General features: G+C 42.0%; 1 protein-coding gene across 6 annotated transcripts in view; it reads left to right on the plus strand.

Annotated features, from left to right (window-relative positions):
- The window catches only part of LOC126213586 (zinc finger protein 83-like), an 87993-nt gene that overhangs the window by 56179 nt on the left and 14363 nt on the right, over window positions 1-17451 (plus strand). For 2 of the 6 annotated variants that reach the window (XM_049941439.1, XM_049941440.1), the window contains exons 5-6: window positions 1018-1055; window positions 1160-1334. The exons of 2 other annotated variants lie outside the window; for them this stretch is intronic. In XM_049941439.1, coding sequence (XP_049797396.1) covers window positions 1018-1055; window positions 1160-1232 — 111 coding nt within the window. In that variant the 3' untranslated portion in view covers window positions 1233-1334. Of the gene's footprint in view, window positions 1-1017; window positions 1056-1159; window positions 1335-17451 lie in introns of those variants that run through there. 2 more of the 6 variants (XM_049941436.1, XM_049941437.1) reach the window with 1 other exon arrangement.

The following is a 17451-nucleotide window of genomic DNA, read 5'->3' on the forward strand; positions in this document are numbered from 1 at the left end:
AGTCAAAATTCCAGTAGTGAATTTTTAATAGCAGTTTAGACAGAAAATGTTTTAATCTCTGTTGTCTACCAGTTTGAGGATTAAAATGTGATAAAATTTTTATACTTTTTCTCTGGTACTTCATCAGATTCAACTCAACATTGTTTTCAAACTGTTTTTATTTCTCTCCATTGTTCTTGTTATCCTGATTTATTGGTGTATGTCCATTAAGTATTGTCTGTCATTTACATGTTGAAATGTTACAGGGGGAGAGTTGTTCTGAAGACACTGAAAATTTTGTAACTGATTATAATACAGATTTTCCATTTATGAATGCAGTACATAGTTTTGGCATACTTTTATGAATTTCTTCTTTGTTTTCCCTGTGAAAAATCTACAGTTACCAGAAAGTGGGATTTCTTCTTGGGTGTATCTGATATTTTGTAATGCTAATGTTTTAATTTGTAAATTTACAATATCCAACAGTATTTTCACGTTGCCAACATTTATTAGTATTTGTGTATTTAATGTTCCAAGCCCGTACTTTATTTTGGGTTTCAATTTTATAGCTGGATTTAGAAGACACTCCTCACCTTTGCAAGTTGTTTTTGAGTTGCCATGAACACGAGGGTCCAAATGGATGACTTGTTATGATGAAGTCACCTCTTTGTGAATGACAGTTTTCATAATGAAATGAGGAAAAGAAAATTTTCTGCATGGTGTAAGTGCATGACAGATGAAAAAGTCTTTGGCCACTTTTCCTTTGAATCATCTAGTGGGAAGTATGGTAAAACTGAACCACTGGCTTGAATAGTTATTTACAGGACCAAAACCGAAGGGTGGAAATGAAGTGTGAATTCTTACTGACACTCTGTTTCAATAACTGCAACAGTTTGTTTTCCATGTCATTTTAATGCTATTTTCAAGCCTCACATACAGCATCTGATGGACCAAACAGATGTTGGTGGGTGTTAATAGAATTATATTTATTTACTCTCATCGCTTGTGAATCACTGGATATTTCTTGAAATATTTCAGGTGGCAACCTCAACAAGGTATGCATCAAATAGTTCAAGGTAAGATTTTATTATATACTGTGGAACTTTTTTAGTAACATAAATTTTTACTTACTGTATGTGGAAGTAATTCAGATATGAAATGCACTTCTGTAATGATTTAGTGTTACAGATAAGCTACAATGTAACAAGGCAGTATGGTCAGTAATGCTATTCTCTACAAGAACCATTATGTGATCGTTTCTAAATAAGTAAAACCAGATTATAATATGCATGCAGGAAAATGAAAGTTCAGGTGGAAGCCAGCTGCTGTAGCGTGCTTAATGCAGAAAAGCACATGAAAATGAATGAAATTCAATAGATTTATCTTGATGGACACAAGCTAATGTTGTACTACTGTAGAACAGGACTGGAGTTAATTCACTGCCATGGTAATTAAAGAATATAGTGGCTCTTTCAATGTGCTGCAGTCATGCTCAGGAAACACATAAGTTTGTAGTATTTACAGTTGACAGCCCATCATCAAGAAGTACCTTAAATATGCAGAGACAGTTTCAGTAAGGTTGTGAAGATGTAAGTGATGAATCCTAATTGATTCTAGAGACAGTAATATTGTATCTCTGTCGCATAGTCTTGAGGGCACCTGTATGATGTCACTTTCGAAAATCTGCCAGAGAGAAATTCCCTAAAAAGCCTAAAAGACCTATTTCAAGAGCCATTGCCTATTTGTTTTGAGACCCAATGACCATTAGTCTTTCAGAAACAAAACGAAAGGCCAGTGTTTCACGCGACCATGCTGATCAAATTTATACTGATCGTTAGGTGCAGGTCATAGGAGGAAAGTATGTTTTCATAGAATCTAAATAAAAATCGCCCCCCCCCCTCTCCCTGGGGGCTCACTATACTTAGCTTCTCCCTCTCCCTCCTTCCTCCACTTTGTTGTTTGAGGTTCCTTTGTTTCTTCTTCCTCCCTGTGTATTCCTCAAGACTAACCCATCTATTTGATGCATAATAGGTAACTGGGTAGTGCATAATTGCCAGCCCCAGGTCAACAGATAGGTTGGTTGATCTAGGAGGAGGGGACCAGACAGTGAGGTCATCCGTCCCATCAGATTAGGGTTGGATGGGGATGGAAGTCAGCTCTCCCCTTTCAAAGGAACCATTCTGCCATTTGCCTGAAGCAATTTATGGTAGATCACAGAAAACCTAAATCAGGATGGGTGGATGTGGGTTTGAACCATCATCCTCCTGAATGCAGAGTCCAGTGTACTAACCACTGCTCCATGTTGCTTGGTTGATGGGTAGGTTTCACACATACCCCTGGTACAGTCAAGGCACAGGGAGGGGTGGATTACCTGAGCTGTTACCTCCCCAGTTGCCAATTGGTCCCTCTGTTCAGTGACCTGAGATGTGAACAGTCACCTAAGGTGGCAGCCCCGTCTGAGGGGAGCCCCAATTGAGAAGAGCATGGCATTGGAGCTGCTGGCAAACATGAGGGACCTTTTTTGCAATGAGGCAATCATCATCTCAGTCTACATCTACTAAGCATAAACAGAATGAGGCTACGGATTTGGAGACTCTCCCAGCTCCACCTAGGTTCTTTTGTTACAGTTAAAACGTGTATTATTCAGAAGGGTATAGATGCAATTGCAGGCTCTATGAAACCTTGTTCTCGTTTACGTATTGCGACTTTGCTTGTGGAGACCAGTTGTGAGTTTAAGCCCAACTGCTAACAGCGTCACTCTGCCATGGTTATCCTGTTCATGTTGAGGTCCATTGTATGCGGAATTCTTCATGTGCTGTTACTTGCACTCAGCTCTTTGGAGGTCTGATCAAGGGAAAAAATCCACACTTATGTGATCAGTGTGTCACTGCAGTCCATTGGGTAATGAATAGGTTGATGCAAACTTAGTGCACAAAGGCACTCTTTTTTTTTCTGTCATATGATTGAGTAGTGCTTCCCTCAAAGATTAAGGCAGGGTATGAAGAAAGGATCGGTTGATAGGACACGTTCTGAGGCATCAAGGGATCATTGATTTAGTATTGGAGGGAAGTGTGGAGGGTAAAAATCATAGAGGGAGACCAAGGCATGAATAAACTAAACGGATTCAGAAGGATGTAGGTTGCAGAAGTTACTTGGATATGATGAATTTTGCACAGGGTAGAGTAGCATAGAGAGCTGCATAAAACAGTCTCTGAATTGAACACAACAATGACAACAACAACATGCAGTCATCACAGTCCGACCATTCGTCCAAACTAGATGTTTCCTAGCAGTGTCAACACTATAGCCACACGTGCATGCCCTGTCAAGACATGGCTAAATGTGTTACTTGTGGTATAGATGCTCATGAGGGTGGTTTCTCACCTCCTCCTCTCCACTGTATCAATTCTAATGGTGACATGCCACCTCATCCCATGAATGGCCCATGTACCTAGATGAGTAGGCCATTTGGAAGATAAAGGTGAAGGAGAAACTACCATACCCCGTCTCTTGCACGTTGTTAGCTAGTCAAGAGCCCTGCATTTTAGTACCATTCTTGCTATGCATTGTTGCTTCACAAAGGATGTAGCCATGTAGACTTTTGACCTCCATTTCAGAACTGCAGTTGTGAAATGGCCCAGTATCGCATTAGTATCACAGTCTTCTTTTCCTGCAGATGCCCAACAAGCTGCCAGATTATCGCCCTGGCAGCAGAATCACCTGCTACACAATTGGCAGGCCAGAAAGGAGAAAAGGAATACTCCTGCGAAGACTTTCTACATTCCTCCAGCCAACAAACATCAGAGTCTTCAACTGTCAGCTGTAAAGGCTCTAATAAATTCAAAGAAAGGCAAATTGTTTTGTCCTTCGCTGACTCAGTGATCCTCTTCAACGGCCTCACCACGTGATACCCTTATACGGCTGACCTCTCTTTGGTTGGTGCACACCACCCAAGAATTTTCTCACCTGGAATCTGCAGGCTGACCCAGGGAGAATGCCGATGCTTCCAGCCAGTGCACAGTGTAGCAGTGCATCTTTGAAGGCTGGCACTCGGCAGCCACGGAGGTGACTACCATTCGTTTGTTCCCTCCTCCCCAATCCCTGTTATGACTCTTCCCCAATGGAACATATGAAGCATTATATCGAATAATGAGGAACTACAGTTTCTCATGGAATCGCAAGGCACTTGTTTTCTGCTTCCAAGAAACAAAAATGTGTCCAGGTGACCTCCCATGTTTCCTTTCAGTCCACTTTGATCTTCCCCATCCCAAAGATGGCATTCAGTCTAATGGCGGAGACCTACTGATCTTCTGGGATGATGGTCATATCTGAAGCATTTCATCGAACACCCGACTGCGAGCTGTTGCAGTCTGCATTTTCCTTAATCGTTTCACGTATCTCTCTTTAATGTCTGCAGCTGCCACCAGGGGAGACTTCATCCAGCACATTTGTCAGCTCCCCCACCCAATTTTGATGCTTAGCGACTGTAATGACCACTGTCACCCTTCAGGCCTTCTGAGAACATGTCCAAGAGGTTCGCTCTTGGCAGACCTCAGTTAACAAGGAACACCCACATTTCTTTTGGACTTAACGTGCTCCTATTCCCATCTGGACCTATTGTTCTGCACTGCCCAGTTTGCCCGTCATCTCAAGTGGTCTTTTCTGTCTGACACAAACTTGATCGACCATTTCCCAATGGCAAACCGTTTGCTGACTCCTGCCCCAACTGATTGTAAACGCAGTTGGCAGCTTTCTAAGGCCGAACCAACAGCAGCTGTGGTGACCAGGTAAAGTATCTTACAAACGGTATCCTTATTATCGCCACAGAATGTTCCATACCTTTTACTTCATATTACCTCAATGTGTGCCATTCCTTAGGTGGACTGAGATGTACAATGATGTGATCCGCATGCAGAGACATGCTCTCCGCATTTTTAACAATCATCCTGTGATGGCGAACTGTATTCATTATAAACAGTTGTCATGGTACCAAAAAAGCTAGCTGGATTTCATTTACCCTTTCTTTTAACGGTTTCACTCCCTCTTCAATCGTGTGGGGCAACATTCATTCGCTCTCTGTGATCAACCTCCATTATTCGATTTCTGGCATGACCATGATGGATGATGTCATTATGGACCCAACTGCTATCTCCATCACTTTGGGCCACTGCTTTGCGGAGATTTATAGCTCTACCCACTATCACCCCACCTTCCTCCCTCAGCAACGAGTGAAGGAGGGTTAGCTGACATTTTCTCCTCTCAGAATCGTGAATGCTAGTCTCACCTTTACCATGAAACAGGTAGACCATGCTCTTAAATCATCCCAGTCTTCTGCCCCAGTACTGGATGATGATCACATTCAGATGTTGCAGCACCTTTCTCTTGTGGGAAAGCATTTTCTCCTTTGTAGGTACAGTCACATTTGGGCAGAGGGCATATTACCCAGATGCTGGTGTGAAGCCGCTGTTATTCCCATACGTAAGTCCAGTAAGGACATGACAAACACCTCTCTTCTAGCTACAGCCTGTTCCTCTCACCAGCTGTGCTTGCAATGTGATGGAATATATGATTATTGAATGACTGGTTTGGTGGCCAAAGTCTTGCTATCTCCTGACCACTGCACAGTGAGAATTTGGAATGCACTGTTTGGCAGTCGTCCGTATCGTCAGTTTGTCAACGAATGTCATATATGGTTTCCTGCAGGAAAACGAGACTGTGTCTGTGTTCTTTGATTTGGAGAAAGCCCAAGACATCAGTTGGAGGACTGGTATCCTCTGTACTGTACACATGTGGGCTTCTGAAGCTGCCTGCCCCATTTCCTTAATGAATTTTTAAAGGACCAAAGTTCACAGTACAAGTGGGTTCAGCCCTGTCAGACACCCTTATCCAGGGGAAAGTGGTACCTCAGGAATCTGCCTGAGCTTAGTCATCTTCGCAATAGCCATAAACCCTGTTATTACTGGGTAGTGGAGCAGACTACCTTCGTCTGTACTGATACCTTGTCTGTTCAAAACCAGACAATGGGTGTTTCATGTATTCATCTGCATGTCTGCCTATCTTACAGTGTCTTAACAAACTAGTTAAACTAACTTAGGCTAAGAACACACACACACACACACACACACACACACACACACACACACACACACACACACACACACACACACACACACACACACACACGAGGACTCAAACCTCTGGCGGGAGGGGTCGCACAATCCCTGACATGGCGCCTGGTGCCTCAAATGGTGTGGCCACTCTGCACAGCCCCACTTTTTCAATGACTGCCTTGCCCGCCATATGGGGCATGCCCTTCTTGTGTTACCTCCCGAAGTTCACTTTCAGCTATGACTTGACAGCTAAACTTTGCAGTACCTGCCACTGTCCCAATGGGTTCGAAACCTTCATCACCATGGCTTTGAGTGGTGGTCTGTGTTCATCTTGAACTTCATTGACTTCAATTTTATAAGCAGGACCTACTGTAGGAAAAAATACATATATAATATATACTAATATGTCGTCAAGGTACAAAATTCGTTGTGATATTTACACTCTACATAATTTGTACTGACTGGCAGTACATCCACTGGTTGATTTGACTCGTAAATTTTATCAGTATTTTGCACCATCTCTTGTCCCTTCAAGAAACCTACAAGCCATGCTATTGAACATTTATTACTAAAGTCCATAATATTTCCTGCTTTCACTGATGATAACATATTAACATTTGCATGTAGCTCAAATCCTTAAACAAATTGTTTTTCTGTATACATATAAATCGTAAATCTCGCAGGACCAAAGAGGTATTGCTGCAACTCCCCTGCTCCCTATTTATTATTAATTCAGTGACATTAGCTATGCTTTTTATATTCCTAGACCAATCGGTGATATAATGCACTACCCTCTGCTGAGGTCTGTTGGAGGAAAGTACTTTTCTTTTAATTTAGACCAATGTTCTTTCAGTGTGAATAACATTACATCACAACTTTAAATGATGCAGAGACTTGAATACTGCTTGTTTTTATTTAGTTTTCAGGATAACTATCAGGCAGAAATTTCCTCAGAGGTATGACTTGCTGTCACGGTAGTGTCGAAAATTGTACACCTGGTTTCTGTCACTGAGGTAATGTAACAATTCTTCAATCAGCCTTAAATCGCTGAGAGTCCCATACCCCCCACAACATCTGAATTGATAGTCCCACATTTCTTGTATTTCCATATTCTCTCAGGCAATTTATCCTACATGAACATGCTGCGAAATCTCGTGATTTAAGTTTTTTGGTCAGTGTAGGCAGATCTATGTTTCTAAGCAGTCTCATTGGTAGCATTGTTATAGACTTGGGTTTTAATGTACAACCCAAGCCTTTTTCCTGTATGGTTTTAAATATAGGCCTTTACCAATAGCTTCCATGGTTTTATTATGCTTTTCAGTTTCTTGTAGTTGCTTTTCAGCAGTTTGGGAATTCTTTACTGCTTGAGATATGGCAGTGGCTTCCCATCCCCCTCCAAGTAGTCAACCAGTGGCTGTAAGCCCAGCAAATAGAGGGATTAGAAGCAGAACTCTTCAGCCAGACATCTTTGGTATTGGTAAGACCCTGGACATTTTGACACACTGTTTTCTTCCTCCTTTCTGGTTCAAAGCACCTTTTTCCACTGTCACCACTGATTCAATTGTAGGTTTTTTCTTCTTCTTTAGTGTGTGACAAGCTGCTTTCATTATTCGTTTGAAAGTTATTCCAGTACCCAACTTACATTTGACAAAAATTGCCTTATCAACTACTAATGCAGTGATAAATAGTCCTATACCAGTATCCTTTCCTTGTCTTACCTGTCTAGCCTTATCAGTGCATATTTATTATGTCAATTATGTATATAGTGATGGGGCATGCCCTTCTTATGTTACCTCCCGAAGTTCACTTTCGACTATGGCTCAACAGCTAAACTTCGCAGTACACAAATCTCTGCATCATTTAAAGTTGTAATGTAATGTCATTAACACTGAAAGAACATTGGTCTAAATTAAAAGAAAAGTACTTCGCTCCAGCAGATCTCTGCAGGGGATAGTGAAGTATATCACTTATATACACTTTTGATATGATAAATAAATAAAAGTGAATATTTTGTCTGCAGTATGATAATCTTTATTTGTAGTGTAAACAATGTTGTGTTCTTTGCATGTATTGTCCAATATTTCAAATCCCTTCTCACCGTAAGCTAGGCACTCTTTCAGTTCTGTTCCAGGTCCACGGAAACTGTAGCCAGAGATACAAAGTTGGAATGGAAGAGTCTTGAGAATAACACCTTCACTTATCTTAATATGTTTCCTTGCACACATGTCACACTACTGCATGGTTTGAGGTTTACTTTTCTGATTGCATAGAAAAGTGTGTGTGTGTGTTCACCCAATAATTGGGCTTTGTTGAGAAACTTAGCCATTTCAACAATGTCCTATTCTCTCAATGTCTTAGGACTTGCTCTGTGAGGAACACCTTCAGTTCAGAGCTTTTCTGTAATTCCTCTATGTTCCTCTGTGACATCAATAGATTTCTTCTTAATTGTACGCTGAGTAATGTGATTATACTTGTCAATGATTTGTGGTAGTATGTTCAGCCATTTGTACATAACTAAATTGCACCCACATTCAGTTTTTATCATCATGTTCAACAGTCTTGGCCTTCAAACAGGAGATGGCTGAATAATCATTAATCCCATATTGTTCCATTTGTGCTTTGAAATGCCTATTGTAAAATTCACCTCTATAATAGGTTTGAAGGTTGTTGGGGAACCAATTTGTTCCAGTCTGCAACAATTGTTCAGAAATCCTGAAACCTCCTTCCCTGTCTTGGCATTCACAGGTAAGGCCCAAACAAATTTGGAATATGTATCTATGACCATTAGAATGTACTTGAAACCACTATTGGATTGTGAGTAGTCTTCCATATCTTAGAGATCAGCCTGCCATAAATCGTCCATTCCTGATATCACATGTTTGTACAGAAATATTCTGTATACTGGTCTTTGAAGCTCATTGACAACTGTCTCCATAATTAATTGATGATGTGCCTTTCTCAGAGCTTAGATGTGATCAATAATATTTTGTTCGTGTGACCTGCATCCTCTGCAGCTGCTGAAGCTGTTTGCAGTCATAATTTATCTATGATTGCATTCAGATCATCATAATTTATATACTCTAGGGGTTGATTGTTCAGTCTTTCATGCATAATTTCTAGCAGTTTACCTGCACTATATGCAGCTGCTAGTGTTGGTTTAATTGCATTCTGGTATTTGTTATTTTTTTAAATTTTTTCATTAATCCTTTTGACGTCTTATGTGCATTGGTTATGTGTAATATTTGAATATACATTTGTATAATTTCAGGGTGTATTTTTTGATGTTTTCAATTTCCGAGAATATTGACTGTAATAGATATACATTCTTTCAAATTCCTTATCCCCATATCTTACTGCATTCTAAGTAAACATATTGAGTGCTTACCTAACATCTGTGGTTTTGTCCTGATGACCCCACATGTTCTTTTGTAACTCAGTATTACCGTAATCAGTAACAGTCTTTACTGTTACTTCTTCTTTTCCTCCTCCTCCTTTTCTGCTTCTGTCAATAGTGTGTTACAGCACTTTCAGCCTTTCCTATTCCATTAATTTAGTGTTGATTATCTCAATTTTTCTGTCAAATAAATGAATGTGCTTTGTGCCCTGTGAATGAATGTGCAACATGTGTGCAGCTTTGTCTCTAGTCTACAGTATGCTGATTAAGTTACTTTTTGATAGACTGGTTTTCGTGATGAATGTCATTGAAGTTTTATCCCTATTGACCCTTTTTCAATTTCCTAGTTTTATCTATAACCAGAAAGCCTGTGCTTGGTAAATATGCTTTGAATTCAGATTGCCCTTTTTGAAAGCAATAATAAGGTTTGTGTTATCCTGGGGCATCTGCTTTGAGATCCTTAAGGAAGTATGTCTCTCTGAAATAAAATATGTAAAATTGCACATGGTGACCAAAGCAGAAATATCTGCAGAAATACCCGGTTTTCCACAAAGACATCACCAAATATAAATTTGCTGTTTGGCTTTTTTCTGGTGTTGGAATATCACTGCTTCTGCTGAATGTGTGATATGTTACTCCCTTAATTCCATGCAAAATCTCCTGCAGGAGCTGATACTCTTACTGAAACAGTTCTTGAAAAAAAATATGTACATGTCGAAGCAGACTCCCTCAGGATATGTAAACAGCATAAGAACTAGATTATTTTCGCCTAGCACAAAGCCCCAATAACAGAAACCTGTAATATCAGGAAGTATGATCCATTCATGTTGTTGTTCTGGTTTCCACAATCACTGCAGGAACAGTCAGTTACAACAAGACCCTTGTAGTGAAACTGTTTCGTCCACTTGGTTATGGTGGAATCTATTTGTTTACATTGGAATGTAGAGGGTTTTATAAACTGTTACTTATAGCTGGATATGTTAAACAAGATTCTAATTCAGAGCCCACACCTGCTAGTTTTGAATCATATGTTTCTACCACTGTCAATCCACACAATGCGCCATGGAGCTGAGCTATGGTTTTTTCCAATGTGTGTAGAGCTTTGGTGATCTAACTAAAGTAGATTACTGCACAGTGTGCTATAGAATCGGTAGATATGTGACTGCAATCTTTTCCAGCACTTAAGATCATGCTGCATTGCATAGCTGGCATTCATTACTCAAGTAAGTCTGCTCCCATAGATGAGTGCACTCTCTGTTGTTAAATATATTAGCTGTACCAGGAAGGTCCCCTCCAGTGATTGTATGTTCACCTGGTATCGTGGGTTGAGATCAAACGCTCCTGTGGAACAAAGCTGAAATCTGCATTGACTCACTACGTAGTTAGCATTATTCATCCATGGATAACATAACATTGACATAACTAAATAGATGGTTTTCGAATACTACCACTGAGTAGAACTTCCGATTTCATATCATACTGACACTGATGTGCTTGCAGCCACTGGTATTCAGACAGTAGGTTTGGTTCTACAGTGTTATGTTGACATCAAGTGGCTGCTGCTGCTGCTGCTGCTGCTGCTGCTGCTGCTGCAACCACTTCACCTCACCTATAAGGAAAGCACGCACTGTTAGTTAAGCTTATTTGCTTTTTTTCTCTGTTTATTGGCATCAGCTGCAGGGACTGTTGATACATGACTTGACATCCTTACCATCTGATGTTTTTCTCACAAACAAGTGAACTATCTATCAACTACTTGAAATATATTTTTCTAATTATTATTATTATTATGATTATTATTATTATGTAGCTTCAGCTCCCATGTTTTGTGCACACCTGTGTATTTATCAGGCACGGCTGTACACTTTATTAACTGTGTGGTGCGTAGAAGAGCTGTTTGCATTACACCACCCTTTTTTTTGTGTGTGTTTCAAGAATAACTTGAAATAGTTAGCTACCCCAGTCAAATGGTAGCACTTGTAACAGCTGCAGTGTATCAGAGTACTGTGAGCTGACACATTATAACAAGAACAATTTATTTTAAATTTCGTCAGTGTTTCTTCGTTTCAACTTCTATATATCATGTGTGTCTGTGTATTTGTCGTGCCAGCTTTATGGATAGAAACATTAATGCTGGGTTCAGGTTCAAGCTGAGTTGGTGACTCTTAGCTCACAGCTCCTGGCTGTGTTGTATTCAGTCACAGGACATCGAGCATGACCCATATGGTGCCCGATCAGTCTACTACTGTGGCCACATCAGTCACTGCCCACAATGAGGTTGACCTCTCACTTGTGGTTGTGTGGGAAGTCATTCCAGTGTGTGGCTGGCAGCAAAGGCTTTCTGAGAAGCCAATCAGAGAACCTCCCCAGTTCATCTGATGAACAGATTTCAAGTGATGTCTGTGGCTGATTAAGTCCATGAGCCAGATGAAGTCGCTTTCCGTGTTTCAGAGGAAGCCTCTCGACCTGCAAGATCTGGGTATTCACGGAGGGTGGTATTACTCATATCTGGGAGATCCAATGTTAGGTGCATAATGGCACTTCTTTAGGATATGACTTCAAAGGAGAGGAAGGAATCCAGTGTTCATTGCTGTTTGTAGTTGTTTACCTTGGAGTGAAATTGAAATAGATAGTTACTGTGAGTTAGTATGGGCAGAGGTTATACTTGACAACCAGAATAAATTAATAATTTATTCATTTTGCCAATATTCTGACTTGTATGATACAGTTGCTGAATAGTTGAAAGAAAACTTGTGTCATTTCATATAGGTACCCCATCCATACAATTATTGTTGGTGGTGACTTCAGTCTACCTTCGATATGTTGGTGAAAATACACGAATGCTGATGGTAGTCATAAAATGACATCAGAATAACTGAGACGGCAGTCAGGACATTTTTGGAACAATTAGTTCAGGAGCCCATTCACTGTGTAAATGGTGGCGAAAACACAGCCTGCTTTAGGTCTTTGTGATTTCCCTAAATCGCTCCAGGCAAATGCTGGGATGGTTCTTTTGAAAGGGCACAGCCAACTTACTTCCCTAATCTGATGAGACTGATGACCTCGCTGTTTGATATCCTCCCCAAACAACCCAACCCAACAGAGCCTGACTGCCTAATATTCCTGACCAAACAATGTGGCAGATACAGGCATTAGTGACTACAAGGTTGTTGTAACAAGAACGAGTACTGAAACATCCAACTTGTCAAAAATAAACACAAGATATAAGTTCTTAAAAAAGCGGATAAAAATTCTTTTGACACCTTTATAAGAGACAGTCTCCACTCCTTCAGATCTGCCTTTGTAATCTTAGACCAGATGTGATTTAAATTCAGAGAAATAATGTCGATTGGAACTGTGAGACATGAACCAAATAAATTAATAAGAGGTGGTACTGATCCCCCAAGATACACAGAACAGGCCGCAAGACTTGCCGAAAAACGCATACCAAGTCTAAAAGAACGCTAAATCCCCAAGATTTGCAATGTTTTACAGAAGCTCGAAATTAAGTGCAAACTTGAGTGAAAGAGAGGGTTTTAATAGTTTCCAAAGCGAAACCATCTCGAAATCTGGCACAAAAGCGAAATAAATTCTAATTGTACGTAAAGTATACAAGTAACAAATTGCAGTCAATACCTTCACTGCATGATAACAATGGTGGTGTTATTGATGACAGTGCTACTGAAGCAGAGTTATTGTAGAAGGTTTTCCTAAATCCCTTCACAAAAAGACAAAGTAAATACTCCTGAATTCTTATCGAGAACAACTGCTTATATTAGTAACCTAGATCTGGATTTCCTCAGTGTAGCGAAGCAGCTTAATACACTTCAGAAATGCAAGGCCTCGGTCCAGCTTAATACACTTCAGAAATGCAAGGCCTCGGTCCAGATTGTATACCAGTCAGGTTCTGTTCAGAGTATGCCGGTATAATACTGCCATACTTAGCAGTCGTATACAACTGCTCAACTGTAGAAAGATCCGTTCCCAAAGACAGGAATCTTGCACAGATCACACCAGCACCCAAGAAAGAAAAAGAATAATCTGCTGAAATGTAGACCCCTATCACTAACGTCAATTTTTAGCAGGATTTTGGAACATACTATGGGTGAACATCATGTGTTACCTCTAGGAACACGATTTATTGATAAATAGCCAACATGGATTCAGGAAACATGATGCTTGTCAAACACGACTAGCACTTTATTCTTATGGAGTAAATAGTGATATGGACAGATGATACCATACGAATCCATTAATCTAAAAACTGTAAACTCAACTAAATACGTAAGGATAACAGTTATGAATAACTTAAATTGTAACAGTCACATAGAAAATGCGCTGGGGAGAGCAAAGCAAAGACTACGATTTATTGGCAGAACACTTAGATTATGTAACCCATCTACTGAAAAGACTGCTTACATTACGCTTGTCAACACAGTTCTGGAGTATTGCAGTGCGGTGTGGGTCATGGAAAAAGTTCAAAGAAGGGTAGCTCGTTTTGTATTTTCATGAAATAAGAGATTGTGCCACCATTAAAATGCACGAATTGCGGTGGCTGTCATCAAAAAAGTGGTTTTTGCAGAGGCAAGCCTTCTCATGAAATTTCAGTCATTAATTGTGTCGTCAGAATGTGAACATGTTTTGTTGAGCCTATCTGCATAGGGAGAAATGATCATCATAATAAAATAAAACATAACTTGCATGGGAAGATGTGTTCTTTTTCTGCACACACAGCTGGAGAGTGGAACAGTAGAGAAGCAGACTGAAGGTGTCTCGATGAGCCTCTGCCAGGCTCGTAATTAACAGTTGCAGAGGAATTGTGTAGATGTAGACGACTATTATTAATATAAGTATCATCATCGCCATATGTATTCTATACTCGTTGGATTAGGATCTCCATGTGGTGTGGCTGACAATTGTCTCAGATCCAGAGGTGGCATGCCAGCCACAGCAACAACAGCAAGTTCCAACCACCCATTACATCGTGCTGTGGACAAAAACTAAATTCAATATAGAAAATCGAATGCTTAGCACAAAGATGTAAGAAAACCAGACAATTGATTTTGATTATAAGTACTTAATGCATTCATCAGTCTTCATCAGGATGCAAACACTGTGAAGGAGTGCTGTGCACAGATATTAAAAAAGAAAAGAAAAGAAAGAAAACCTACAACCTCTTGCTGACGTAATAGCAACAAACCATAATGACAGATACAGGTAGACCAATATTTGAACATTCCTTTCATGGGCAGGCATTTTAAACAATCCCCTACATATGCAACACTTCATACATGTTAGTTGTAGCATCGTAAAGTCATGGGTGCAGAGGCATAAGGTGCATGGATGAGGGGCATTTCATACAAATTGCTGGAGCACAGGGCAGAGAGTGCGGATGCTCGTGCCCTGTTTGTAGATGCTCATATGAGTGAAATATAACGTGCATATGAACTGTGGCTGAATGCAGGCAGGAAGGCTGCTCAGAATGGAAGGTGCAACATACAAAATTAATAGTATCACAGTGAGGGGGAAGAAGGATCTACCTACTTCTTGCAGCATTTTCCCCTCTTGCCCAAACCCCACCCCTCTTACCTAATCCCCCCTCTTACCTAATCCCCCCTCTTACCTAATCCCCCCTCTTACCTAATCCCCACTCTTACCTAATCCCCCCTCTTACCTAATCCCCCCTCTTACCTAATCCCCCCTCTTACCTAATCCCCCCTCTTACCTAATCCCCCCTCTTACCTAATCCCCCCTCTTACCTAATCCCCCCTCTTACCTAATCCCCCCTCTTACCTAATCCCCCCTCTTACCTAATCCCCCCTCTTACCTAATCCCCCCTCTTACCTAATCCCCCCTCTTACCTAATCCCCCCTCTTACCTAATCCCCCCTCTTACCTAATCCCCCCTCTTACCTAATCCCCCCTCTTACCTAATCCCCCCTCTTACCTAATCCCCCCTCTTACCTAATCCCCCCTCTTACCTAATCCCCCCTCTTACCTAATCCCCCCTCTTACCTAATCCCCCCTCTTACCTAATCCCCCCTCTTACCTAATCCCCCCTCTTACCTAATCCCCCCTCTTACCTAATCCCCCCCCACCTCTTACCTAATCCCCCCCCACCTCTTACCTAATCCCCCCCCACCTCTTACCTAATCCCCCCCACCTCTTACCTAATCCCCCCCCACCTCTTACCTAATCCCCCCCCACCTCTTACCTAATTCCACCCCACCTCTTACCTAATTCCACCCCACCTCTTACCTAATTCCACCCCACCTCTTACCTAATTCCCCCCCACCTCTTACCTAATTCCCCCCCACCTCTTACCTAATTCCCCCCACCTCTTACCTAATTCCCCCCCACCTCTTACCTAATTCCCCCCCACCTCTTACCTAATTCCCCCCCACCTCTTACCTAATTCCCCCCCACCTCTTACCTAATTCCCCCCCACCTCTTACCTAATTCCCCCCCACCTCTTACCTAATTCCCCCCCACCTCTTACCTAATTCCCCCCCACCTCTTACCTAATTCCCCCCCACCTCTTACCTAATTCCCCCCCCACCTCTTACCTAATTCCCCCCCACCTCTTACCTAATTCCCCCCCACCTCTTACCTAATTCCCCCCCACCTCTTACCTAATTCCCCCCCACCTCTTACCTAATTCCCCCCCACCTCTTACCTAATTCCCCCCCACCTCTTACCTAATTCCCCCCACCTCTTACCTAATTCCCCCCCACCTCTTACCTAACCCCTCCCCCCTCCCCCCTCTTACCTAACCCCTCCCCCCTCCCCCCTCTTACCTAACTCCTCCCCCCTCCCCCCTCTTACCTAACTCCTCCCCCCTCCCCCCTCTTACCTAACTCCTCCCCCCTCCCCCCTCTTACCTAACTCCTCCCCCCTCCCCCCTCTTACCTAACTCCTCCCCCCTCCCCCCTCTTACCTAACTCCTCCCCCCTCCCCCCTCTTACCTAACTCCTCCCCCCTCCCCCCTCTTACCTAACTCCTCCCCCCTCCCCCTCTTACCTAACTCCTCCCCCCTCCCCCCTCTTACCTAACCCCTCCCCCCTCTTACCTAACCCCTCCCCCCTCTTACCTAACCCCTCCCCCCCTCACCTAACCCCTCCCCCCTCTCACCTAACCCCTCCCCCCTCCCCCATCTTACCTAACCCCTCCCCCCTCTTAACTTAATGCCACCCCTCTTAACTAATGCCCCCCCTCTTAACTAATGCCCCCCTCTTAACTAATGCCCCCCTCTTAACTAATCCCTCCCCCTCTTACCTAACCCCCCCCACTTACCCGCATCTCCCCCCCGCTTACCCGCATCTCATCTCTACCCCCCCACTTACCAAATCTACGCCCCCACTTACCCAATTCCCCCTCCCCCCTCTCCCTGGGCCACAGCAGGAGTCTTGCATACAGCTTGGTGTCAGTTGTAATTTTGGTAATTAGTGGATAACATTGTGCTACTAGAGGCCTTGAAAACATTTGTACAATGAAGGACTTTTTACATATTTTATCAGTTGTTCACCAAAGTCTCTACCAGTATAAGAAGCAACCAGCATGGTGTCTTAATACCATGATGGGTCACAGAAGTTACTATATAAGGCAGAGATCCCCGTAAACATGGGGGCTTAGCCCAAACAATGGGAAAAGGGGCCAGCAAAAAACATAGATATATCTTTTGGTTGTCAAGTAGTGATAATTAAGACATTTGTTGCAAACCTGTTATGTACATAATTGTCATTTCTCCATGTGGAATGTTCTTTCTGTAATCTCAGAATTCTGCCATGCCAGTGTTAACACCTGTTTGGTTTGGCTAGTAGTTCAATGGATGATAATCTGGTTCTGCCAAGTGGTATTGGCAAGTGGTGTGCATCATCACTTTCGAGTCCAATTGAGGAGGAACTTGACGTAGAGGGGTGGTTCTGGGCATGAAAACTGGCTACAGCTCAGAGAGTGCTACATGACCCAC

Source organism: Schistocerca nitens, chromosome 11 (genome assembly GCF_023898315.1).
Source record: "Schistocerca nitens isolate TAMUIC-IGC-003100 chromosome 11, iqSchNite1.1, whole genome shotgun sequence".
Taxonomy (NCBI): domain Eukaryota; kingdom Metazoa; phylum Arthropoda; class Insecta; order Orthoptera; family Acrididae; genus Schistocerca; species Schistocerca nitens.